The sequence below is a fragment of the Neomonachus schauinslandi genome, chromosome 1, assembly GCF_002201575.2.
Source record: "Neomonachus schauinslandi chromosome 1, ASM220157v2, whole genome shotgun sequence".
Lineage (NCBI taxonomy): Eukaryota > Metazoa > Chordata > Mammalia > Carnivora > Phocidae > Neomonachus > Neomonachus schauinslandi.
Window position 1 is genome coordinate 143805817 of NC_058403.1, and position 27666 is coordinate 143833482.

General features: G+C 43.0%; 1 protein-coding gene across 1 annotated transcript in view; it reads left to right on the plus strand.

Annotated features, from left to right (window-relative positions):
- The window catches only part of GPD1L (glycerol-3-phosphate dehydrogenase 1 like), a 66125-nt gene that overhangs the window by 14779 nt on the left and 23680 nt on the right, over window positions 1-27666 (plus strand). Inside the window, exons 3-4 of the mRNA XM_021678836.1 lie at window positions 16906-17046; window positions 18799-18937. Coding sequence (XP_021534511.1) covers window positions 16906-17046; window positions 18799-18937 — 280 coding nt within the window. The remainder of the gene's footprint in view (window positions 1-16905; window positions 17047-18798; window positions 18938-27666) is intronic.

Consider the following 27666-nt stretch of genomic DNA (forward strand, 5'->3'; position numbering starts at 1 on the left):
GTCCTCATTTTAATGTAATAACCTCTGTAAAGACCCTGTCTCCAAATACAGTATTCCAAGGTACTAGGGTTAGGATATCAACTTATGGGGCGCCTGGGTGGCTCAGTCAGTTAAGCATCTGCATTCGGCTCAGGTCATGATCCCAGGGTCCTGGGATCAGGCCCTGCATCGGGCCCCCTGCTCGGCGGGAAGCCTGCTTCTCCCTCTCCCACTCCCCCTGCTTGTGTTCCCTCTCTTGCTGTGTCTCTGTCTGTCAAATAAATAAATACAATCTTAAAAAAAAAAAAAAGGATATCAACTTGTGAAATTGGGGTAGGGGGCACGGCACACAATTCAGCCCACAGCAGGCTACTTTCTTGGCATTCAAGGTGCTGGTCCCATCAGAGCTGGAACTCACAGCCTTGCCTTCGGCTGCTTGTGACCCCCAGTCCTGATATTCTCTTTCTACACACGAGAACAGCTAATGTACTAGTCTGTAATTAAAATCAGGGTTAAGGCCTAAATTACAGAAGGAGACTGAAGAAAATAGAAGATTGTAAGACTGACAGTTTAAAATTTAAGCTTATTAGGTCTGAGAGGGAAAAATACAGGTAATTGCTTGGCCTCATTCCAGTGACTTGCCAGAGGTGGGAGGGAGAAATGAGCAAGAAGAATAAAAAGAGTGTACCGTGCTGCTTGTGTGAGTGGAATTTGAACTTCTGTTGCCAGATTCACCCCTTGGTGGCTTTCTGTAGTAAGTCTGTTTGAAGACCGGACCATTGTGGTCTGATTCCCTGCCTGATTCCTTGGTTAACCGGACAAACTCATCTTCTTTGTTTATGAAATATTCATCTCTGCATATATTCACTCATCAACCTTTATGAGCATGTACAGTGCATGCAAAGCACAGTGTTCGTTGCTGGAGACAAGAAGAGGGGTAAAATGGCGTTTCTTCCTTCAAGGAGTCCAGCAGGGGAGACGGATTTGGAAACTGATAAATGCCAGGAAGTCCGGATTTGCAAAGACCTTGCTCGCTGGAGATTGCTGTTTGGCTTTTGGTTACAGGGTTCATTAGTGTCAAGCACTGTGCTAAGTAGCTCACATATCTTGTCTCGTGTAATGCTCTCAATAACCGTCTTAGGTTGATACTGCTAGTTTTCCTATTACGAGGATGATTCTGATTTTGTAGGGAAGGATACCAAGGCCCAGAGAAGTTAATGAACTTGCCTGGGGTCCCATAGCTAGAGGCTGGGGTTTGAATTTGATTCCTAGCGAGCTCATCCCGTTGAATCCCTTGTCTTCTGGACAAATGATCACTTTCTCTTCTGTGTCACTGCACTGGGGGTCAGGCAGCATTTCTGCAGTCATTCTCGGCATTGTTGGTGGGGAGAGAAAGGATCCCTATGGTTCTGAGCTTAGAAGTTAAGTTGTCCAAATATCCGAGGGGAAGAACAAAGGGAGCGGCTATTCCCACTGCAGTGGGAGGCTTCTGAGGTCATCTCTGACCCCTGCTTGGAGTAGGAAATTCGTGCGTTTCAACTTCTCATTCTTTTTTTTTTTTTTTAAAGATTTTATTTATTTATTTGACAGAGAGAGACACAGTGAAAGAGGGAACACAAGCAGGGGGAGCGGGAGAGGGAGAAGCAGGCTTCCTGCCGAGCAGGGAGCCTGATGCAGGGCTCCATCCCAGGCCCCTGGGATCATGACCCGAGCCGACGGCAGACGCTTAACGACTGAGCCACCCAGGCGCCCCTCAACTTCTCATTCTTGTTGGACTCAATGCTTTGTTAAATACGTTCCTTCCACTCTGCTTTGTGCCAGTCCCTTATGTACCTACCTGTTCAGCCCCACTTGCCCCGAGTGTGTGAACCTGACTTTCTGGTTTTTTGGTCTTCCATGGTTCCTGGCACAGTACCCAGTGGGGCGGGGGACCTGCCAGCTGGTTCTGTGAAGCTGAAGCTTGTGACGGGAGCAGGGGAGCCAGGAGGGAAGGAGGCAGGGAAAGAATTGACATAGAGGAGCCAACAGCCATTGCCACTCAGAGCCCAGTGCCCACACTGATTCCACCACCTGCCCCATGTCCCCGGGTGTGGACAGAGGGAGGAGAAAAAGGAGGAACTGTCCACTCCCAGGACCCTGTTGGTGTCTGAAGCCTTGTAGGTTCACAAAAGTGAACGTATCCATTCTCTGGAATGGACCTTTGCGTGGTTTCCAGCTGTTTGTTGTCATGGACCGTGTTCCCAGGGGGTAGAATCGCAGGGTCACTGGGAACGCACGGCCGTAATGTCACCATGTCACACCACTCGTTTCCAGAGCGGCTGTATCAGTCTACACTCCCCCAGCACGTCTGAGGGTTCACGTTGTTCCACCTGCTTACCCGTGCTTGGCAGAGGATACCTGGGGTGCTAGAAAGTTCTATTTCGTAAGCTGGTGGAAGGTACACAGGTGGTTTTTTTCTCTATACTTCTTATAGTTTTGAACTGCACTCAGAAAATGTTGCATAATAAAGCCGATGGTGAAGTGTAGTGGTGGAGGGATTCCCTTGGAGTCAGGGCTTGGTGCTCACCGAGTGAGCATGGTCAGACGGACGGCTATTCTTAGTGCTTTATTACCCTTAGGCGTTTTGTGAGAAGTAAATGAGGTGATCCATATATATATTTAGTTTCCTGTGAAGTGTTTTTTTTTTTAAGAGCTGCGGATTTGTTTTCGTTGTTGTTGTTTTTTTCTTTAGTTTTATATGTTTATTTCAGTTTTTCAGCTATCTCATTTGGTCCTTTAAAAAATCAACTAATGTTAGATAAGACCCTTAATCGTCGTGAGAGACATGTTCCATTTCCATCCACACAGGATTGCTATTTGTGATGTCTGTCAGTTGGTGTGCTGATGTGAGACTGTGAGTCTTTCTTGCTCGGGGCCCCCACGCTGTTTCCCACTGACCTTCTTCATGCCCGTCCTCATCAGGTGACTCCTTCCCCCTTCCCCCAACCTCTTGTAACGGTGATATCACCATGTCATCACCTGTTGACTAAAAGCTGGGACAATCTGGGTTTGCAGTTTTCTCTGAAACCTGAGCGGAAAGAACGCTTCCCTTTTCTTGCCACTGTTGGATGTAAATCATTGATCCTGTTTTATAGCTGTCTGTCTAGGGTCTCAACCAGGTAGAGAGCTCCCGTGCCCTCTCGCTGCAGGTTTAACCAGCCTCAGCGTGGCGCCAGGATTTACGATCACAGCATCTTCTGTGAAATACCATTGTCATTGTTTCTCATCTTGCTTTCTAAACCTTACCAACTCTTTTTAAAACAACTTGACCGAGGTCCGATTCACAGATCATACAATTCACCCATTCAAGTGTACAAGTCAGTGGTTTTGAGTATATTCAGAGTTGTGCAAACATTACCACCATCAATTTTAAAATATTTTCATCACCCCAAAAAGAAACCCCACACCATGTAGGAGTCACTTCCTATTTCCTCCTATCCCCTGCCCCAGCCCTAAGCAACTGCTAATCTTTCTGTCTCTATAGACTTGCCTATTCCAGACATTTCATACAAATGGCACCATACAATACATAGTTTTCTGTGTCTGGCTTCTTTGATTTAGCATCGTGTTTCAAGGTTTATCTGTGTTGTAGCATGTGTCGGTACTCCATTCCTTTTTATGGCTGAACAAGATTCTATTTTATGGATGTACCATATTGTTATTTATCCACTTGTCTGTTGATGGACATTTGGGTGGTTTGCTCTTTTCAGCTCTTGTGAATAATACAGCTATGAACACTTGTATACAGTGTTTTGTGTGAATGTGTTTTCAGTTCTTTTGAGTGGGTACCTAGGAGTGCAATTGCTGGATCATATGGTAACGTTGAACTCTTTGAGGAACTGCCGCGCTGTTTCCCAAAGTCACTGCACCGTTGTACACTCTCCCCAGCAGTGTGTAGGGCTTCCAGATGCTCCACATCCTTACAAACACCTTCGTCATTATCTAACTTTTTGATCCTACCCATCCTGGTGGGTATAAGGTGATATTTTATTGTGATTTTGATTTTTCACTTGCCTAAAGTCTAACAATGTTGAGCATCTTTCCATGTGCTCATTGGACATTTGTATATCTCCCTCGGAGAAATGTGTATTCACAATCTTTGTCCATTTAAAAAATTGGGTTGTCTTTTTATTAAGGAGTAGTAAGAGTTCTTTTTTTCTTTCTCTTTTCTTTTTTTTTAAAGATTTTATTTATTTATTTGACAGAGAGAGACACAGCGAGAGAGGGAACACACGCAGGGGGAGTGGGAGAGGGAGAAGCAGGCTTCCCGCTGAGCAGAGAGCCCCATGCGGGGCTCGATCCCAGGACACTGGGATCATGACCTGAGCCGAAGGCAGACGCTTAACGACTGAGCCACCCAGGCGCCCCCTGTTTTTCTTTTTTTTTAAAGATTTTATTTTATTTTATTTTTTTTTTAAATTTTTTTTTTTTTTAAGACTTTATTTGCGAGAGAGACAATGAGAGACAGAGAGCACGAGAGGGGGGGAGGGTCAGAGGGAGAAGCGGACTCCCCGCCGAGCAGGGAGCCCGATGCGGGACTCGATCCCGGGACTCCAGGATCATGACCTGAGCCGAAGGCAGTCGCTTAACCAACTGAGCCACCCAGGCGCCCTTAAAGATTTTATTTTTAAGTAATCTCTACACCCAACGTAGGGCTCGAACTCACGACCCCGAGATCAAGAGTCACACGCTATTCCTACCTGAGCCAGCCAGGTGCCCCTAGCATTCTTAATAAAATTAGATACAAGTCCATTTTCAGATATATAGTTCAGAAGTATTTTCTCCTTTTCTTCAAGTTTTCACTTTCTTGATGCTATCCTTTGAAGCATGAAAGCTTCTAAGTTTGAAAGCGAATTTATATATTTACCTTCCTTACTAACTCTTTGGATGTTTCTTGGATAGGCCCGCATTGGCTGATGTTTCCTCCGCACCTAGAGTAGTGACTGGATTTTTTGGGGTCCGAAGGAGTGCCAGGGCCAGTGGAGGTGGTGAGGAAGAACAAAGCAGGGTGGAGAGTTTTGTCTCAGTGCTTTAAGTGGTATCCTATGCGATGTGAGGTTAGGCCGAGACAATTAAAAAAAAAAAATGGCCCCTTACTTTTGGGTAATAGAGTTGCGATAATAACTATTAATTTTGGCTGCAAGCCTTCTCGGAATTAGAATATCAGGTCAGTAGAAGCCTCCCTGGGTTTAGCTTTCTGGTTTTTGTTAGAAGAGTCTTTGTCACTGCTGCTTCTTGAATTTAAATGCTCCTCAGAATCGCTTGGAGAGCTTAACAGGGATTGCCGGGTCCACCCGAGCGTTTCTGATTCACTGGGTCTCAGATGAAGCCCATACGTTTGCATTTGTAACAAGTTCCCAGGTGATGGTGATGCGGTTGCTTCAGGAACCGCACTTTGGGCACCACTGGTCTACCTCATCAGTCTATATTACTGGTGTAGTCTTGGGGAGTCCAGGCGGTTAACAGCTGTGTTTCTCTCGAAGCAGCCTCACTGGTGGCTTATTTACATAAGACTCATCAGATAAGGTTGTCTGTCTGTATCTGAGGATCATTTTTCTGAATATAGAGCAAGGACATAAATTCACCTATGCTCTTGGCCGAAATTGAGATCAGAAGAACAGGAGGGCACCATAATATTTTTGAACCTCTACTTTGCTTTGTGTGTTTCTCATATGCTGTTGTGTTTAATCTAAATGCTCATTCCCTTGAGAATGTAGGTGAGTTGCCTGTGGGTGTCCAGTTAGCTAACTGGTGATAGAGCTAGGCCAACGTGTCCATATACTGTACAGTGATAACCAAGCCAGGGGGATGCAAAAGAACCTTTAGGCTTCTCCACATACATTTATCAGCTTTGTTTTATTTATTTATTTATTTATTTTAAAGATTTTATTTATTTATTTATTTGAGAGAGAGAGAGAGAGAGAGAGAGCACATGAGAGGGGGAAGGTCAGAGGGAGAAGCAGACTCCCTGCTGAGCAGGGAGCCTGATGTGGGACTCGATCCTGGGACTCCAGGATCATGGCCCGAGCTGAAGGCAGTCGCTTAACCAACTGAGCCACCCAGGCACCCTATCAGCTTTGTTTTAATAAATGATTTTATATGTGTGTGTATATATATAAAAATGTGGACCAAGAGCCCCGGATTCCTGGAAGTCTGAACATTAAGTGGGCCAACCATGATGCCTTGGTTCTGACTTGACTATTTATCCTCCTTGCCTATGAATGGCAAGCCCTTTTGTTCTGACTTGTCTTTCCCAATGTATTTCAGGTTCTTTCATGGTGGACACCCTCAGAAAGATTTTGACAGGAAGCATGTGAAATAAGTCAGCATTTCTAAAGCAGTGTCTTGATTTTGTTCAGGGTAAAAGATAAGCAAAGACTTAGCTATAGGTTTTATTCTGAAATAGGGTATTCCAGTTACTGGGTTAGTTGAGGAGAGCTCGTTTGATACCGTGTAAGAGGAATAATGTTCTGTGAATGGGCCATGCATGCCATCGAAATGCAGCTCATGTTACACATTGCTTCTGTGTGTTAAACCCTAAGCGCTCCACCAAGGAGAGTGGAAGGACATCTGTGTGTACGATGAACCCCCAGTCATATGTCCTGGAGAGCCATCACGTTCCCAACCAATTGCAGGTTCTTCTTTGATTTACTGAAGAAGGAAATGGTAGGGACAGGAAGAAATCCAGACCAGTTGGCAGCTTCCTTGCATGTTTTTTAAAATGGGACACAGGGTTGGGCAGACTCCTTAAAAGGTAAGAATTTGTTGGGCGCCTGGGTGGCTCAGTTGGTTAAGCGACTGCCTTCAGCTCAGGTCATGATCCTGGAGTCCCGGGATCGAGTCCCGCATCGGGCTCCCTGCTCAGCGGGGGGTCTGCTTCTCCCTCTGATCCCCTTCCCTCTCGTGCTCTCTGTCTCTCATTCTCTGTCTCTCAAATAAATAAATAAAATCTTTAAAAAAAAATAGAAAAAAAAAAAACAAAAAAAGGTAAGAATTGGTAGGAAGCAGGTAGATTTTTCTGATGCGTAATCTCTTTCATTTGTTTCGTATCATTTTGAAGCACTCCCATTTATACTACTTAATCTGAAAGTGCTCTGTGAAGTGAATGGGTAGGCAAAGTGATTTTTATACCCCTTTGTACATGGGGTGAGTGAGGTCAGTGAGGATACATCACTTACCCAAGGTCACACAGCTGATCATTTGCAGATATGGGACTCAAACGTACATCTTTTCCATATTTTCTCTTTGGTTCTGGTGTCTTTTCCATTTCACCATGTTGGGAAATGCCTTGAAAGGGGCAGAAATGCAGGTGCGTGCATGCATGTGTGTGCGTGTGCGTGTGCGTGTGCGTGCGCGTGTGTGGGATGGATGGGGAAGAGGAGAAACAAGAGGTCTAGAGAAGAAAAAAGATTTTAACTAGAATTCAGGCTGTCAGGATCTGCATGAGAGTGTACAGAGCAGAAATCCCCACCTAAGTAAGGCTAGTTAGTTACCCATGGTGGAGTGAGGGGTCAGAGTTTTTACAAAGGCTGGGAGGGGATTGAGTGGGACCACAGGCAAATACATAAGAGCAGAAAGAACTTTTCCAGTAAAGGACAGAGCAGCTGGGGATTGGCATCAGAAGGCTAATGGAATAGAATAAGAAATTGCTCTTTTGGAGGAGGTAGAATCTCCAAATTCGAGGGAACTAATAGGCAGGTAGATTTTGGGTGACGCATCCTTGTCACCTGTGGCTATTCAGGCTGGATTACTAATCCAGAGAAGCCCCTCTGAAGAGGAAAACAGCTTCTCCCCTGCTCTGGGGAGTGTGAATAAGAGGAGAAGTGCCAGTAAAGTTTGAGTTATGATTTGCTGTATGGGGAATGACTGTGCTGCCATTCAAACCGACTTAAGCTAAGATGGGGATGATTTGTTTCATATGACTAAAAATCCAGGTAGGGCTGGTTTCAGGCATAGCCTGAACCAATGGCTTAAATGAGGTTCACAAGGCCCTGTGTTTTCCTTGGTTTCTCTGCTCTGCCTTCCACAAAGTTGGCTTCATTCACGAGGGAGCCCTTGGCAGGCAGGACTAGGTTCTCCCCCTCACATTTGTAAAATGGTTGCAGCTGTTCCAGACCTCACACCATCATCCCGCACTGTTCCAAGGAAAGACCCAGTAGCTACTGGAGAAGAGTAAGGAAGCAACTGTCACAAAGAAGCCCCAGCAAACATCTTCTTGGTTCTCATTATTTTATGTGCCCACTGGCTTGGACAAAAAGACCCATCTGTGGAGCAGGGGGGCGGCCAACTCCACCCAAATTGCATGGTTAAAATGGGGATGCAGTAGCTTTTGGAAGGAAATTTAGGGGCACTTTGGCCAGAAAGAAGGAGAGACTAGGCTGGGTGGGAAATTACAGAAGTCTTCCATACCAACCAAAGGGATAAGGGGATGAAATAATTCCAGATAGATTTCCTTGGAGGATTCTTTGAGGGAGGGAGTAACTCTTAGCACATGTATTAGTTAAGAGGATAGACTAAGATAAAAGAAGAGGCATAATAATCATGTGACTTAAAGAACAAAAGGATTTATTTCCCTCTCACCGAATAGTGGTCTAGCGGCTTTGCTTCACACTGTTATGCTTGGTCCCATCTTTCTTCCTCATGTGCCATCTCTTAGGTCTGGGTTGCCTTGGGTTTCAACAACAGAAAGTGGGGAAAGAAAGTGTGGAGGAAGCAGCCTGCTGTTTTAGGGGTTCTGGGCCATAAGTGGTATGCACTGCTCCCTCTCACGCTCTGTTGATGAGAACTTGGTCCATGGCCCGTGTCACTGCAGGGGCTGCTGGGAAATGTGGTCCCTAGCGAGGTGACTAGTGACTGGCTTCCACTCTGTGATTATGGAAGAAGGTGAGAAGGAATTTTGGTGAGGAGTTGGCAGTTTCCATCACAGTGCCCAAACTAGCTTTCATAGGAGGCTTAGCCGTCCCGAATGATGTTCCTATGGCACATAGTAGCACTTGCTCAGAGAAGAATCTTCCTCTAGTCCCTTCATTTTGGGAACCGTGAATGCTTAAAAGGAGCTATCTCAGTTAGAGTTCGGTTCAGGTATATATGACAGAAAACCTATCACAGCAGTGACCTAAATGTTTTTTCTTCTCTCCTGTAAAAGACATTTATGGTATTTTTTTTTTTAATTTTATTATGTTATGTTAGTCACCATACAGTACATCACTGGTTTTTGATATGGTGATCCATGATCCATTGTTTTCGTATAACACCCAGTGCTCCATGCAGTACGTGCCCTCCTTAATACCCACCACCGGGCTAACCAATCCCCCCCCCTCCTCCCCTCTAAAACCCTCAGTTTGTTTCTCAGAGCCCGTAGTCTCTCATGGTTCATCTCTCCCTCCAATTCCCGCCTCCTCATTTTTGCCTTCCTTCTCCTAATGTCCTCCATGCTATTCTTCATGTTCCACAAATAAGTGAAACCATATGATAATTGACTTTCTCTGCTTGACTTATTTCACTTAGCATAATCTCCTCCAGTCCCATCCATGTTGATGTAAAAGTTGGGTATTCATCCTTTCTGATGGCTGAGTAATATTCCATTGTATATATGGACCACATCTTTATCCATTCATCTGTTGAAGGCCATCTCGGCTCTTTCCACAGTTTGGCTATTGCGGACATTGCTGCTATGAACATTGGGGCGCATATGGCCCTTCTTTTCACTACATCTGTGTCTTTGGGGTAAATACCCAGGAGTGCAATTGCTGGGTCATAGGGTAGCTCTATTTTTACATTTTTGAGGAACCTCCACTGTTTTCCAAAGTGGCTGTACCAACTTGCATTCCCACCAACAGTGTAAGAGGGTTCCCCTTTCTCCACAACCTCTCCAACATTTGTTGTTTCTTTCCCTGTCCATTTTTGCCATTCTAACTGGTGTAAGGTGGTATCTCAGTGTGGTTTTGATTTGAATTTCCCTGATGGCTAATGATGATGAACATTTTTTCATGTGTCTGTTAGCCATTTGTATGTCTTCTTCAGTGAAGTGTCTTTTCATATCTTCTGCCCACTTTTTGACTTGATTATTTGTTTTTTGGGTGTTGAGTTTGAGAAGATTTTTTTTTTTTTTAAGATTCTGTTTATTTGACAGAGAGAGACACAGCGAGAGAGGGAACACAGCAGCGGGAGTGGCAGAGGGAGAAGCAGGCTTCCCACAGAGCAGGGAGCCCGATGCGGGGCTCGATCCCAGGACCCTGGGATCATGACCTGAGCCGAAGGCAGACGCTTAACGACTGAGCCACCCAGGTGCCCCTGAGTTTGAGAAGTTCTTTATAGATCGTGGATACCAGCCCTTTATCTGTAGTGTCATTTGCAAATATCTTCTCCCATTCTGTGGGTTGCCTCTTTGTTTGGTTGACTGTTTCCTTTGCTGTGCAGAAGCCTTTTATCTTGATGAAGTCCCAAAAGTTCATTTTTGCGTTTGTTTCACTAGCTTTTGGAGATGTATCTTGAAAGAAGTTGCTGTGGGCGATGTCAAAGAGGTTACTGCCTATGTTCTCCTCTAGGATTTTGAAGGATTCCTGTCTCACATTGAGGTCTTTCATCCACTTTGAGTTTATCTTTGTGAATGGTGTTAGAGAATGGTCGAGTTTCATTCTTCTGCATGTGGCTGTCCAATTTTCCCAGCACCATTTATTGCTTTTTTCCATTGCATGTTTTTTCCTGCTTTGTCAAAGATTATTTGACCATAGAGTTGAGGGTCCATACCTGGGTTCTCGATTCTGTTCCATTGGTCTGTATGTCCGTTTTTGTGCCAGTACCATGCTGTCTTGGTGATCACAGCTTTGTAATATAGCTTGAAATCAGGCAACGGGATGCCCCCAGCTTTGTTTTTCTTTTTCAACATTTCCTTGGCGATTCGGGGTCTTTTCTGATTCCATACAAATTTTAGGATTGTTTGTTCCAGCGCTTTGAAAAATGTCATTGGACTTTTGATCGGGATGGCATTGAAGGTATAGATTGCTCTGGGTAGCATAGACATTTTAACAGTGTTTATTCTTCTGATCTATGAGTACGGAATATTTTTCCATCTTTTTGTGTCTTCTTCAATTTCTTTCATGAGTGTTCTGTAGTTCCTAGAGTATAGATCCTTTACCTCTTTGGTTAGGTTTATTCTGAGGTATCTTATGGGTTTTGGTGCTATTGTAAATGGAATCGTTTCTCTAATTTCTCTTTCTACAGTTGCGTTGTTAGTGTATAAGAAAGCAACTGATTTCTGTGCATTGATTTTGTATCCTGCCACATTACTGAATTGCTGTATGAGTTCTAGTAATTTGGGGGTGGAGTCTTTTGGGTTTTTCACATAAAGTATCATGTCGTCTGCGAAAAGAGAGAGTTTGACTTCTTTGCCAATTTGAATACCTTTTATTTCTTTTTGTTGTCTGATTGCTGTTGCTAGGACTTCTAGCACTATGTTGAACAGTAGTGGCAAGAGTGGGTATTCTTGACGTGTTCCTGATCTTAAGGAAAAGGCTCTCAGCTCTTCCCCATTGAGGAAGATATTCTCTGTGGGTTTTTCATAGATGGATTTTATGAACTTGAGGAATGTTCCCTCTATCCCTATACTCTGAAGAGTTTTAATCAGGAAAGGATGTTGTACTTCGTCAAATGCTTTTTCTGCATCAATTGAGAGGACCATATGGTTCTTCTCCCTCCTCTTATTAATGTGTTCTATCACATTGATTGATTTGCGAACGTTGAACCACCCTTGCATCCCGGGTATAAATCCCACTTGGTCGTGGTAGATGATCCTTTTAATATATTGTTGGATCCTATTAGCTAGGATTTTGTTGAGGATTTTGGAATCCATATTCCTCAGGGATATTGGTCTGAAATTCTCCTTTTTGATGGGGTCTTTGCCTGGTTTGGGGATTAAGGTAATGCTGGCCTCATAGAATGAGTTTCGAAGTTTTCCTTCTGTTTCTATTTTTTGAAACAGCTTCAGTAGAATAGGTATTATTTCTTCTTTGAATGTTTGGTAGAATTCCCCAGGGAATCCATCAGGCCCTGGACTCTTGTTTTTTGGGAGGTTTTTGATCACTGCTTCAATCTCGTTACTGGTTATTGGCTTATTCAGGTTGTCAATTTCTTCCTGTTTCAGTGGTGGCAGCTTATAGGTTTCCAGGAAGGCCTCCATTTCATCCAGATTGCTCAGTTTATTGTCATATAGTTGTTGATAATAATTTCTAATAATTGTTTCTATTTCCTTGGTGTTAGTCGTGATCTCTCCCCTTTCATTCATAATTTTATTAATTTGGGTCCTTTCTCTTTTCTTTTGGATAAGTCTGGCCAGTGGTTTATCGATCTTCTTAATTCTTTCAAAGAATCAACTTGTAGTTTCATTGATCTGATCTACTGTGTTTCTGGTTTCTAATTCATTGATTTCTGCTCTAATTTTAATTATTTCTCTTCTAATGCGTGGCTTAGGCATCGTTTGTTGCTTTTTCTCTAGCTCTTTAGGGTGTAGAGTTAGTTGGTGAATTCGGGATTTTTCTATTTTTTTGAGTGAGGCTTGGATGGCTATGTATTTCCCCCTTAGGACCGCCTTTGCAGTATCTCATAGGTTTTGGACCGATGTTTTTGTTCTCATTGATTTCCATGAATTGTTTAAGTTCTTCTTTGATTTCTTGGTTGACCCAAACATTCTTGAGCAGAGTGGTCTTTAGCTTCCAAGTGTTTGAATTTCTGCCAAATTTTTTCTTGTGATTGAGTTCCAGTTTTAGAGCATTGTGGTCTGAGAATATGCAGGGAATAATCTCAATCTTTTGGTATCAGTTGAGACCTGATTTGTGACCCAGTATATGGTCTATTCTGGAGAAAGTTCCATGTGCGCTCAAGAAGAATGAGTATTCTGTTGTTTTAGGGTGGAATGTTCTGTAAATATCTATGAGGTCCATCTGGTCCAATGTATCATTCAAAGCTCTTGTTTCCTTGTTGATTTTCTGCTTAGATGATCTGTCCATTGCTGAAAGTGGAGTATTGAGGTCTCCTACAATTAACGTATTGTTATCAATATGACTCTTTATTTTGGTTAACAGTTGGCTTATATAGATGGCTGCTCCCATGTTGGGGGCATAGATATTTACAATTGTTAGATCTTCTTGTTGGATAGACCCTTTAAGAATGATATAGTGTCCTTCGGTGTCTCTTATTACAGACTTTAGTTTAAAATCTAATTTGTCTAATATAAGAATTGCTACCCCAGCTTTCTTTTGATGCCTGGATCTTCATCCCTTCACTTTCAGTCTGGATGTATCTTTAGGTTCAAAATGAGTCTCTTGTAGACAGCATATGGATGGGTCTTGTCTTTTTATCCAATCTGCAACCCTGTGCCGTTTTATGGGAGCATTTAGGCCATTCGCGTTGAGAGTGATTATTGAAAGATATGAATTAATTGTCATCATGTTGCCTGTGAAGACGTTGTTTTTATAGATTGTCCCTGTAAATTTCTGTTGTAGATCACTCTTGGGGTCTTTCTCCTTTTATAGAATTCCCCTTAATATTTCTTGCAGGGCCGGCTTAGTGGTCACATATTCTTTCAGTTTCTGCCGGTCGTGGAAGCTCTGCATCTCTCCATCCATTCTAAATGAAAGCCTTGCTGGATAAAGTATTCTTGGCTGCATGTTCTTCTCATTTAGTACCCTGAATATGTCTTGCCAGGCCTTTCTGGCTTGCTAGGTCTCTGTGGATAGGTCTGACGTTATTCTGATGTTCCTCCCTCTGTACGTAAGGACTCTCTCCCCCCAACTGCCCTTAAGATGGTTTCCTTGGTTCTAAGATTTTCAAGTTTTACTATTACATGTCGGGGTGTTGGCCTGTTTTCCTTGATCTTAGGAGGGGTCCTCTCTGCCTCTAGGACTCAAATGTTTGTTTCATTCCCCAGGTTAGGGAAGTTCTCAGCTACGATTTGCTCAAATACCTCTTCTAGTCCTCTCTCTCCACTCCCTCTGGGATTCCAATTATTCTGACATTGGAACGCTTCATGGTGTCACTTATTTCTCTGATTCTATTTTCATGGATTCTGAGTTGTTTTTCCCTGGCCTCCTCTTTTCCCTTTTTATCTATTATATTGTCTTCCAGGTCGCTTATTCGTTCTTCTGCCTCAGTTACCCTAGCTGTTAGATTATCTAGATTGGATTGGATCTCATTGATAGCATTTTTAAGTTCTGCCAATTCAGCTTTCATTTCTGCCCTTAGAGACTCTATGTTGCCATTAATTGATTTCTCCATTCTAGCCATTGTCTTCACAATTGCTAGCCTGAATTCCATCTCTGACATCTTGGTTATATCTACATCCATTTGTAAATCTGCAGCATAAGTCATAATCTCTGATTCTTTTCTATTTTGGGGGCTCCTCCTCCTAGTCATTCTGTTGATGGGTGTTTGAGGGAATGTATAGAGTCCAAATTATTGACCAGAACCCAAGCAAGATGCACCTGTTTTCTTGGGACCTTAGGGTTGCTGGCCTCTTGTTTTCCCAGCCTGTCTTCTGCGGGAGGGGCCTGCCGTGCTGTTACTCAGGCAACCCTGTTTGGATGGAGTTGCCCTGTTTGGGTGGTGGGGGATGGGCTCAGCGGGAATCAGTTTTTGGGGCTTTTGTTCTCTGGCGGCTTTCCCTGGCGGCTTTCCGCATCTCTTCCGCAAGTCAGGGCAGAAGAGACCGTTTCCAACCCTCTGCCTCAGAGCAGAGAGACCGCAGTCTGTTCTTCAGTGAGCCCTCCAGGCCACACCATCTCCGTTTCTGTCCGTGCTGCTATAAACTGCAGCGGCCTGGGTTGTGCGCCCCTCTGCAGCGCTCCCAGTCCTGCCTCCAGGTTGGGGCACGTCTCTGCCCTTTGTGCTTCTAAAACCACCAGCCGCTCCCAGTTTGTGCTCTCGCATGACCCTGCTGCTCCGGTTTCCGTCCGGGGGCTGCAGTTCGCAGGCGCGACCCCGCCGCTCTGGTTTTCCACCCCGGGGGCTGCCCTGAAGTCCTTTCCCGACGCTACCAGTCTGCGAGTCTGTGCCTGTGCCCAGCGCGCGAGGCTGTCACTCACTGGCGGTGTAGGATCCCCACGGCCAGGCACCCTCCCGCTGTCGTTTATCCTCTGACATCTGTCCGCGGAATCAGGGCTCCCTGCTTTGTACCTCAAAACCAACCGCCTGCGATATTCTGTTTGTAGAGATCCAGATCTTCTTACATCTCAGGCTGGTTTTGTGGCTGCTCAGGGTGGTCTGGTAGATATCCAGCTCAATTCTGGGGACCAGTTGAAATAGGGTCCCCTACTCCTCCGCCATCTTTCTGGATCACCCGACATTTATGGTATTAATGACATGTTAATGATGTCAGGGACTCTTTTTATCCCACTGTTCTGCCATCTCAGCATTTGGTTTCTTCCTCATAGTCCAAGATGACTGTCTGAACTCCAGCCATCTCTTCACATTCCCTCTGGCAAAAGAAGGAGGAAAGGCCTCCACGGACATTTCCCAGAGGTCACACACAGCACTTCTATGGAGGCCCTGTGGGTCAGAACTGAATCACATGGGGCACCTAGCTGCAAGGGAGGATGAGGAACGTAGCCTTCCTTCTGGGCATTTATGAGCCTAGCACCAAACTGGGGCCTTCTCATGCTGAGGAGGAAGGGGAGAATGGACATTGAGCAACAGTGAGCAGTCTCTGTGAGAGACCATGTGCCCCCATGTTCTCACTAGTTGCCCTCACCTCTGCCTCTGAGTGTGTGTGTGTGTGTGTGTGTGTGTGTGTATGCGTTTCTCTGCCCATGTTAAATTCTTTTTTTTTTTTTTAAGATTTTGTTTATTTATCTGACAGAGACACAGCGAGAGAGGGAACACAAGCAGGGGGAGTGGGAGAGGGAGAAGGAGGCTTCCCGCCGAGCAGGGAGCCCGACGCGGGGCTCGATCCCAGGACCCTGGGATCATGACCTGAGCCGAAGGCAGACGCTTAACGACTGAGCCACCCAGGCGCCCCTGCCCATGTTAAATTCTAAAACCCATCTTCATGTTTATCTGAAGGAAAGAAATCACCATAAAAGCCGACATGTACTGAGTGCATACCAGGTGTGAAACGTGATCTATATCACTTACTCTTCACGAGAGTGCTCTCCAAGTGCTTTACCTAGGAGAGTTTAGCATGGGACTATTTACAGAGGTGTGGGCAGAGTGGAGAGAACCAAAAGGGCTTCCTGGAGTGTCCAGAGTTTAGCAACAGCAGGAAATCATAACCACCCCTGAAAGGGCAAGGGGACAGACGAGTGTCGGCAAAGCAGCCTGACCAAAGCTTTGAGACATAGAAGAGAGGCTGCCTGTCAGGAGGTAGAACTGTAGAATGAAGCCAAGCCAGCATCCCTGTGAGCCTGGGCCATAATGGCCTCAGGAGGCTGATACATGCCTGACCTGTCTCTCCTTCCACCTTGGATCTCCTAACAGCATCCCACTTTGGCTGAGGCCAACTGGAAGGCAGAGAGCAAGGGCCCCCAGCGAAAACGGTCCACAGGAAGCAGCTCCTTGGGGAACACAGCAAGGCGAGGAAGGGCAGAAAATGGACCGAGAGATTGGGAGAGCAGCAGAGAACAACCCACACAGTATAGGACTCCTTTTTTCAGGTAGGGAAACTGAGGCATAGAGAAGCTAAGTCACTTGCCCAGCTGGTAAGCAAGAGGCAGGATTCTGCTAGCTTCGGATGTGTCCTGAAGGGGAAGGCCGAGCCCACAGCACATTTGCCTTTCCTGTCTGTCTGCACAGTACTCTGCACATAATAGGCGTCTGATAAATGGTCAGTGAATGAAATCATTGGGAGAGGCCTATTTTGGTGTAGGAGTAACTGTTTCCTCCTCCTTGTCATTGCAGGTTGCTGTCCCAAACCTCAGTGAGGCCGTGCAGGATGCAGACCTGCTGGTGTTTGTCATTCCCCACCAGTTCATTAACAGAATCTGTGACGAGATCACCGGGAGAGTGCCCAAGGAAGCGCTAGGAATCACCCTCATCAAGGTAACTGGCCGGTGACCCCAGGCAGAAAAAGCATCGCTGGGCTGGACGTCAGTTATGGGGGAGACTTATTTCCTCTCACTTCCATCTGTTAGAAATAGGAGCAGAAAGGGAGGTTATGGCAGTTTTTTGTTTTCTGTTTTTTTTTAAAGATGCCTGGAAGGTAATCAGTAACACACATCGCAGGAGCTCAGGAGCTCAGCTGAGCCCCACTTCAGGCGAGGGCTGCTTTCTATCACAGCGGCTTTGAGCAGTGGCAGTGATGTGAGGATGGGCTCCTCCTGACAAGCCTTGCTGTCAGAAAGAACCTGTCTAGGACATGGGTCTCAGCCTGCGTTCTGGAAATCACCGGTGGTTTGTGTTGCTGGGAATTGCATCCTTGTTACTTTCTACTCCTGGGTATACTCCCTAAAGGGAGTTTTTAACCACAAGTCCACAAACCACCCCCACAGGTCCCTAGACAGAATTCAGGAGGTTCCTAGACTTAAATGTGGGGAGAAAAATTACATTTTTATTCATTTTAACTTCTAACTGAAATGAGCGTTGCTCTCGTGTATGAATGCCAGCCACAGGCCAGACTTGCCATAACAATCTGTGGCCCTGTCATCAATAGCAATCCCAGGTATTTTCATGCCACTTTATAATGGCTCCAAGTTATCTGAAGGTATCATTTATGCTGATCACGACCTTGAAATTATGGTAATTGTTGGGGCGCCTGGGTGGCTCAGTTGGTTAAGCGACTGCCTTCGGCTCAGGTCATGATCCTGGAGTCCCGGGATCGAGTCCCGCATCGGGCTCCCTGCTCAGCAGGGAGTCTGCTCCCTCTGACCCTCCGCCCTCTCATGCTCTCTCTCATTCTCTCTGTCTCAAATAAATAAATAAAATCTTTAAAAAAAAAGAAATTATGGTAATTGTCAAACCTGCCAAATCATCTTTTTCTAATTGCATTAATAAAACAGCATGTATATTACTTTGTCATAAATTTGTGTGTTTTTTTAAAACATTTTGATAACTATGTTTCAATGTAATCGGCTTCCTGGGTAATCTCATGCATTTTGCTTTATGCATATGAAATTCTGAGAATGAGTCCATAAAACTTCACGAGACTGCCCTGTGTGAGGGCCACATCATAAAAAAGGTTAAGAACCCCCTCGAGAGACTTTATTCTCTCCAGTGGTTCATAGATGAGTGTTTATGAAAGCAAACTTGAACAACTTACATGTCAGTTATAAGTACAATGGATAAATGAATAGTGACCTTTCGTTTTGGAATGCAACACAGTGGTAAATAGAAACACACCAGAACATTCATGCAGCCACATGGGTGAGTCTCTAAAATGATAGGGTAGCACCGAACAGTACCTCATGGGTGAATGGTACAATTTCACTTACAGGCTTTCAAAAGCAGGCATAATGGCATAACATTTTGTTTAGGGATAGCTTTATGCGGCAAAATGGTCAAGAGCAGAAGGGAGCGGTGCGTACAGCCTACAGGATAGTGGTGTACCTTGGTGGGGGTGTGGACCAGTAGCGAGAAGGAGGACGGACTTGGGGAGCGACATACAGGACTTCAGTGGTATACGTCACGTTCTGGGTGGACGTCATTTTCTTTCCGTTTTATTGTTACGCTTTCAACGGTGCAGACATGGTATGTATGTTACTCTTGTAAGAGCTCTTTTTCAAGTAACAGAGTGACTGTGGCATGCCTCATTCACTTGGTGGTTTGATTTCCCCTAACTTGTTGACATCCTTACAGGGCATAGACGAGGGTCCTGAGGGGCTGAAGCTCATTTCCGACATCATCCGGGAGAAGATGGGCATTGACGTCAGCGTGCTCATGGGAGCCAACATTGCCAGTGAAGTGGCTGCAGAGAAGTTTTGTGAGACCACCATCGGTGAGGTTGGCTGGGTGGGGAGCCTTGGGAGCCCGGACATTCAATGTTTTAAAAGCACATTTGCCATTTCTGGTATCTTCTGTAGTGGACTCTTCCTCAGGTAGATATTCAGTGGGGTGGGGATTTAATGTAAGGAAGTCAACAGCCTCCAGAATCAAAGTAAAGGCAAGGAGACCATTTGGACCTCCCATGAGCCGATAATGAATTATCAAGGTTAAACACAAAAAATGCAAAGTGGCTTATACTGAGAAGCAGGTGATGACATCCATGTAGGGGCTGCCCTGGCCTTAGAAAACCCAGATTTATTTATTTATTTTTTTACTCACAAATGCCAGTATCTGGATCCTCATTGGATTCCAGTGGTATCTAAAAATTGGAATGATAAAAATTGGTGGGAATGATCCCTGTTTTCAGGTGAATAATCCAAAACTCAGTGAATAAGTTACCTGCCCCAAGGTCACATAGCCAATTTAGAACTCAGGCATGAACTTGGCCATCTTGTTTCCTAAATTAGAAAGCTCTTTCTACTCTTACACAACATTGGTATTGTGAAGATTTCCGCTTCTTTTAAAAAGGGCTTTGAGGGGCGCCTGGGTGGCTCAGTTGGTTAAGCAACTGCCTTCGGCTCAGGTCATGATCCTGGAGTCCCGGGATCGAGTCCCACATCGGGCTCCCTGCTCGGCAGGGATTCTGCTTCTCCCTCTGACCCTCCCCCCTCTCATGCTCTCTGTCTCTCATTCTCTCTCTCTCAAATAAATAAATAAAATCCTTAAAAAAAAAAAGGGCTTTGAAATTCTCATGTGCCCATGTACCATATTAAAATACTGATAGAAAAGTAATATTGCTATCTTTGCACATGCTTTGCAAAAGTTTGAGTTTATTTACCACCTTACTTCCACCCTTGTCAAACATAGCAGCAATGTGCGTGATTTCTCCTTGCAGCTTTGTAAAAGGAAGCTCTCAGAGAAGTCAGGCTCTTTTCAGGAAGATAGAATGCATGGGAAAAGGTAGCGCCTGACTTTCATACATGCCTGCAAGTTAGGACATTTTTACTTCTTTTGCTTATTTCTCTTTTTCTTTTAATTACAAAAATATTGTGGAAAATAGGGATGATCAAAAGAAAACCATTTCTTACATTTAATTTCCATTTTTTTCTTTGTGTGCAAACTATTAATGTACGTTTATATAAGTTACATACTGTTTTATAATTGCTTTATTTACTTAATATATAACAACTCTCAAAGTCTGTCAACATCTTCATAGCTGGATAGTATTCCATCAACAATCCCATATATCTGGGCACTTAAAACTTTTTTTTGTTTTGTTTTGAGAAATACTATCTGTGGAGAACAGAGGTATCACAAATAATATAATGAAGAAAACAAAATGGACTATAGTCAACCCAGGTTGATATTTATAAAAATGATACATATAGACACAGGTAAGAAAATTCAAACAGTATGAGAATTAAGATTGTGACTTCTTGACCTTGGGAAGACGGTGGAGCAGGAGGACCCTGAGCTCACCCTGTCCCACATGTACAACTAGATACCATCCACATCCAAGTCAGTAAACCGGAGAGGGATCCAAAGATGGGCAGAACGAACTTCACAGCGAAATAGAAGAAGCTGCATCTGACAGGTTAGGAAGGTCAGAAAGGCAGAGGGAGGCTGCCCACAGGAGGGAGGGAGCTGTGTGCATGAAGAGGGCAGAGAAACGAGCTGTCGTACCAGGGAGCTCACATGGAAACACTAATCCCCATAACATCTGGCTTCAAGAACCAGAGGGGCTGAATTCCGTGAGTTTGTAAGAACAAGTGAGACTCGATCCTGGCACTTTGGAGGTCAGGTGACTCAGCACTGGGCGAGCCTGGAAGGTGAGTGAGAGCTGGGTTGCTACCCTTAAAGAGATAGCAGCCTGAGTGGAGAGGCAACGTAAAAATAGCAGTTTACACAATGCTGGGGGCAGACAGGAGACAGATCTGATCATACTGATTTTGGAGCATGTTGGGGGACTTCTCTGAAAATGAGGGCTCTGACAGGCGCCATTTTTTGCCTCCACCCCCAACATAAACACAGAGCTACAGGTGAAAGGCAGGGCTGCACAGATACTGTAGCCTCTGCCCCAGGGCTCAGAGCAAATTAAAGTGTGTGCGCTGCCCAGCCACCGGGTGCATAGCTGTCTCCTCACGTAGCCCCCAGCCACCACACCGTGCTCAGCTGCATGCCCCCGGATACCATCACATACCATGCCATGTGCCCCCAGCCACCATTACACACTAGGCCCAGCTACACCCAACCATCATCACACGCTTTGCCCAGCCTCACACCCCCGGCCACCCCTGTGGGCAGCTCCCAGCCACGGTGGCACTTCGGGGGATCTGGCATAGGACTAGAGATGCAAGACAAATTTTGCTAACACCACCACCCCACTCCCAAGTTCCCCAGTGGGTATGTCCCCTCAGAGCTGGCCTGACTGGGCCCCACTAACACCAGAGAGAGCAAGCACAGCCCACAACAGGCAGAGAATCAGTGCCGACAACTGCACTGAAAGGAAAAGTGACTCAGATATGACAGCAAGACATAAGCAACACACACAGGATGCTCTCCTGAAGTGCCAGGTTCTGGTGAACAGGGGATATGCACTGCAGGGACTCCAGAACCTCCTCTGCATAAAGTCACTGCATGCAATAGAGAAGACACAGCTGACTTTCTTTACGCACAGAGAAAGGTAGACAAACTGAGGAGACAGAGAAATGAAATGAAAATGAAAGAAGAGGACAAGGCCACGGCCAGAGATTAAGCAAAATAGTACAAGTAACTTGCCTGATAGAGAATTTAGAGCAGTGATCATAAGGATCCTCACTGGACTTGAGAAGAGTGGAAGACATGAATGAGATGCTTAATGCAGTGATAAGGAATAACATAGCAGAGATAAAGGGCTCAATAAATGAAATGGGAAACATGCCTGATGGAATGAGAAGCAGGATGGAAGAAACAGAGGAACAAATTAGTGACCTGGAAATGGAAAGTATTCAAGATGAACAAAAGAGAGAAAAAAGAATCATGCAAAAGGAGAATAGACTTAGAGAACTCAGTGACTCCGTTAAATATAATAATATTCGTATTATAGGAGTCTCAGAAGAAGAGAGAGAAAAGGGGGCAGAAATTTTATTTGAAGAAATAATGGCTAAAAACTTTCCTAATCTAGGGGAAGGAAACAGATATCCAAATCCAGAAGGCACTGAGAACCCCCATCAAAATCAACAAAAGCAGGGGTGCTTGGGTGGCAGTTAAGTGTCTGACTCTTGGTTTTGGCTCAGGTTATGATCTCAGTGTCATGAGATCAAGCCTGCATCTGGCTCTTTGCTCAGTGCAGAGTCTGTTTGAGATTCTCTCTCTCCTTCTCCCTCTGCCCCTCCCCCCACTCGCTCACTCTCCTCTCTCTCTCTCTAAAACAAATAATCTTTTTAAAAAAATCAACAAAAGCAGATCCACACCAAAACATATTGTGATTAAATTTGCAAAATAAGTGATAAAAAAAATCTTAAAAGCAGCAAGATAAAAGAAGTCAGTAACTTACAAGGGAAAACGCAGAAGGCTAATAGAAAATTTTCAACAGAAACTTGGCAAGCCAGAAGGGAGTGGCATGATATATTCAAAGTGCTGAATGGGAAGAATCTGCAGCCAAGAATACTCTATCCAGCAAGGCTGTCACTCAGACTGGAAGGAGAGATAAACAGTTTCCCAGACAAAAAAAACTAAAACTAAAGGAGTTTGTGACCACTAAACCAGCCTTGCAAGAAATATTAAAGGGGACCCTTTGAGTGGAAAAGAGAGACCAAAAGTGACAGTATAAAGGGAGGAAACACAAGAGCAGGAAAAATGAACATTTCTGTAAAAAATCAGTCAAGGAACTCAAGAAAAAAAGGATATAAAATATAGTAACATACCTAAAACATAGGGAGAAGAGGAGAAAAGAATATGTTCAAACTTAAACAACTGTCAACATAATATACACTGCTATATGCAGAAGAGGCTGTATACAAGCCTGATGGTAACCATATATCAAAACCACTAATAAATATGGAAAGAATAAAGAGAAAGAAATCCAAATATATCATTGAGGAAAATCAGCAAAACATGAAAGAAAGACAATAAAGGATCAGAGAAAATCTTCAGAAACAACCACAAAACAAGTAATAAAATAGCAATAAATACATATCTGTTATTACTTTGGATGTAAATGGACTAAATGCTCCAATCAAAAGTCATAGGGTATCAGAATGGATTAAAAAAAAAAAAGACCCATGTATATGCTGCCTACAAAAGACTCATTTTAGACTTAAAGACACCTGCAGATTGAAAGTGAGGGGATGGAGAATCATGTATCCTGCAAATGGATGTCAGAAGAAAGCTGGAGTAGCAATACTTATATCAGACAAAATAGACTTTAAAACAAAGACTGTAAGAAGAGACAAAGAAGGGCATTATAATCTTAAAGGGGACAATCCAACAAGAAGATATAGCAATTGTAATTATTTAGGCACCCAACATAGGAGCACCCAAATATATAAAACAGTTAATAACAATCACAAAGGAAATAATAATAATACAGTAATAGTAGGGGACTTTAACACCCCTACTTACATCAATGGACAGATCATCTAAACAAAATCAACAAGGAAACAATGGCTTTGAATGACACACTGGAACAGATGGATTTAACAGATATATTCAGAACATCCCATCCTAAGACAGCAAAATACACATTCCTTTCAAGTACACATGGAGCATTCTCTAGAATAGATCACATATTAGCCCATAAAACAGGCCTCAACAAATAGAAGAAGATTAAGTCATACCATGTACCTTTTCTGACCACAACACTATTAAACTAGAAGTCAACCACAAGAAAAAATATGGAAAGACCACAAATACATGGAGGTTAAATAACATGCTACTAAATAATGAATGGGTACACCAGGAAATCAAAGAAGAAATAAAAAGATACATGGATACAAATGAAAATGAAAACAAAATAGTCCAAAACCTTTGGGATGCAGCAAAAATGGTCTTAAAAGGGAAGTAAATAACAATACAGGCCCAGCTCAAGAAGCAAGAAAAATCTCAAATAAACAACGTAAATTTACACCTAAAGGATCTAGAAAAAGAACAACCAACAAAACCTAAAACCAGCAGAAGGAAGGAAATAATAAAGATTAGAGCAGAAATAAATGATGTAGAAACTAAAAAAAAAGAAAAGAAAAAATAGATCAATGAAACCAGAAGCTGGCTCTTTGAAAAAAAAAATAAATAAAATTGATAAACCTCTAGCCAGACTTACCAAGAAAAAAAGAGAAATGACACAAATAAAATCACAAATGAGAGAGAAATAACAACCACAACAACACAGAAATAACAAACAATTAGAAGAGAACATTATGAAAAACTATATGCCAACAACCTGGAAGAAATGGATAAATTTCTAGAAACATAAACTATCAAAACTGAAACAGGAATAAGGAGAAAACTTGGACCAATAACCAGCAAAGAAATTGAAACAAATAAAAAAATTCACAACAAATAAATGTCTAGGACCAGATGGCTTCACAGGTGAATTCTACCAAACATTTAAAGAAGAGTTGATACATATTCTTCTCAACCTATATTAAAAAAAAAAAAAATACAAGAGGAAGGAAAACTTCCAAATTCATTCTGTGAGGCCAGTATTTCCCTGGTACCAAAACCAAACAAAGATACCACTAAAAAAGAGAACTACAGGCCAATATCCCTGATGAACATAGATGCAAAAATTCTCAACAAAATACTAGCAAGCCAAATTCAACAGTACATTAAACAAATTGTTCACCACGATCAAGTGAGATTTATTCCTGGGTTGCAGGGTTGGTTCATTATTTGCAAATCAATCAGTGTAATCATATCAATAAGAGAAAGGATAAGAACCATATGATCATTTCAATAGATGCCAAAAAAAAGCATTCAACAAAGCACAACATCTATTCATGATAAAAACCCTCACAAAGTAGGTTTAGAGGGAACATGCCTCAACATAATACAGGCCATATATGAAAAACACACAGCTAACATCATCCTCAATGGGGAAAAATTGAGAGCTTTTCCCCTAAGATCAGGTACAAGACAAGGGTGTTCACCTTTACCACTTTTATGCAACATAGTACTGGAAGTCCTAGCCACAGCAAGCAGACAAGAAAAATAACACGAAACCAAATCAAACTTTGATGATTTGCAGATGACATGCTACTGTATATAGAAAACCTGAAAGACTCCACCAAAAAACTGGCAGAACTGATAAATGACTTCAATAAAGTTGCAGGATACAAAATCAGTGTACAGAAATCTGTTGCATTTCTATACACTGATAATGAAGCAGTAGAAAGAGAAATTAAGAAAGCAATCCCATTCATAATTGCACTAAAAATAATAAGATACCTAGGAATAAACCTAACCAGAGAGGTGAAAAACCTGTATTCTGAAAACTATATGACACTGATGAAAGGAATTGAAGATGACACAAAGAAATGGAAAAACATTCCATGCTCATAGATTGAAGAGCAAATATTGTTAAAATGTCTATACTACCCAAAGCAATCTACATATTCAATGGAATCCCTATCAAGATACCAACAACATTTTTCACAGAACTAGAATAAACAATCTTAAAATTTGTATGGAACCACAAAAGACCCCAAACAGCCAAAATAATCTTGAAAAAGTAAAGCAAAACTGGAGGAATCACAATCCTGGACTTAAGTTATATTACAAAGCGGTAGTAATCAAATGAGTATGGTATTAATACAAAAATAGACAAAGATCAATGGAACAGAATAGAAAATCCCAAAATAAACCCACAATTACATGGCCAATAAATCTTTGAAAAAGCAGGAAAGAATATCCAATGGGAAAAAGTCTCTTCAACAAACAGTTTTGGGAAAACTTGAGAGCAACATGCAAAAGAATGAAACTGGACCACTTTCTTACATCATACACAAAAATCAATTCAAATGAATTAAAGACCTCTAAATGTGAGACCTGAAACCATAAAAATCCTAGAAGAGAGCATAGGCAGTAACTTCTTTGACATCGGCCATAGCAACTTTTTTCTGGATATGTCTCCTGAGGCAAGGGAAACAAAAGGAAAAATAAACTATTGGGACTACATCAAAATAAAAAGCTTCTACACAATGAAGGAAACAATCAGCTAAGCAAAAAGGCAACCTACAGAACGGGAGAAGATATTTGCAAATGACATATCAGGTAAAGGGTTAGTATCCAAAATATATAAAGAACCTACAGCAGTCAACACCCAAAACCAAATAATCCAATTGAAAAAATGAGCAGAAGACTTGAACAGATATTTCTTCAAAGAAGACATCCAGATGGCCAACAGACACGTGAAAAGATGTTCAATGTCACTTATCATCAGGGAAATCAAAACTACAATGGGATATCACCTCACACCTGTCAGAATGGCTAAAATCAACAACACAAGAAACAACAGTGTTGGCAAGGATGTGGAGAAAGGGGAACCATCTTGCACCATTAGTGGGAATGCAAACTGGTGCAACTACTGTGGAAAATAGTATGAAGGTTCCTCAAAAAGTTCAAAATATGGGGAGCCTGGGTGGCTCAGTCGGTTAAACATCTGACTTTGTGTTTTGGCTCAGGTTATGATCTCAGGGTTGTGAGATTGAGCCCTGCATCTGGCTCCACGCTGAGCTGGTGGGATCTGCTTGAGATTCTTTCCCACTCTACCCCCCCCAAATAAAGAAAATCTTAAAAAAAAAAAAAGTTAAAAATAGAACTACTCTACAATCCAACAATCACTCCTGGGTATTTACCTTAAAAATATAAGAACACTAATTCAAAGGTATACATGCACCCCTATGTTTATAGCAGCATTATTTATAATAGGCAAGTTATGGAAGCAGCCCAAGTGTCCACAGATTGATGAATGGACAAAGATGTGACACACACACACACTGGAATATTACTCAGCCATAAAAAAGAATGAACTCTTGCCATTTGCAACAACATGGATGGATGGAGCTAGAAAGTATTATGCTAAGTAAAATAAGTCAGCAGAAGATAAATGCCGTATGATTTCAGTCATGTGGTATTTACAAAACAAACAAAAAACAAGCAAAGGGAAAAAATAAGAGACAAATCAAGAATCAGACTCTTAATTATAGAGAACAAACTGATAGTTACCAGAGGAGTGGTGGGTGGGGGAAATGGGTAAATGGATGATAGAGATTAAGGAGGGCACTTGTGATGAGCACCGGGTGATGTATGGAAGTGCTGAATCACTATATTGTACACCTAAAACTAAATATAAAACTGTATGTTAACTAACTAGAATTAAAAACTTTTTAAAAAGTTAAAAACAAAAACCCACAGCAAATCTTAAGGTATCTACTAAGAAAATCGAGATTCGGGGAGTTATAGTGACTTACCCAAGGTTATACAGCTAGTCATTGGTGGAATCAAGATTTGGATCAGGACTGTCTGACTTCAAGCTCATGGTCTTTAGATGCCATATAATAGTGTCCTTTTCAGTTGGTTCCTAACTCACCGGTGACTTGGGATCATTCCTGTGAAGGTACAAGGGCTTACCAATTTCTGTGCCCACCTCTGGAGCTCTTCTACATGGAAAGGGGCTGGGTTCTGTTCACATAGAGATCCATG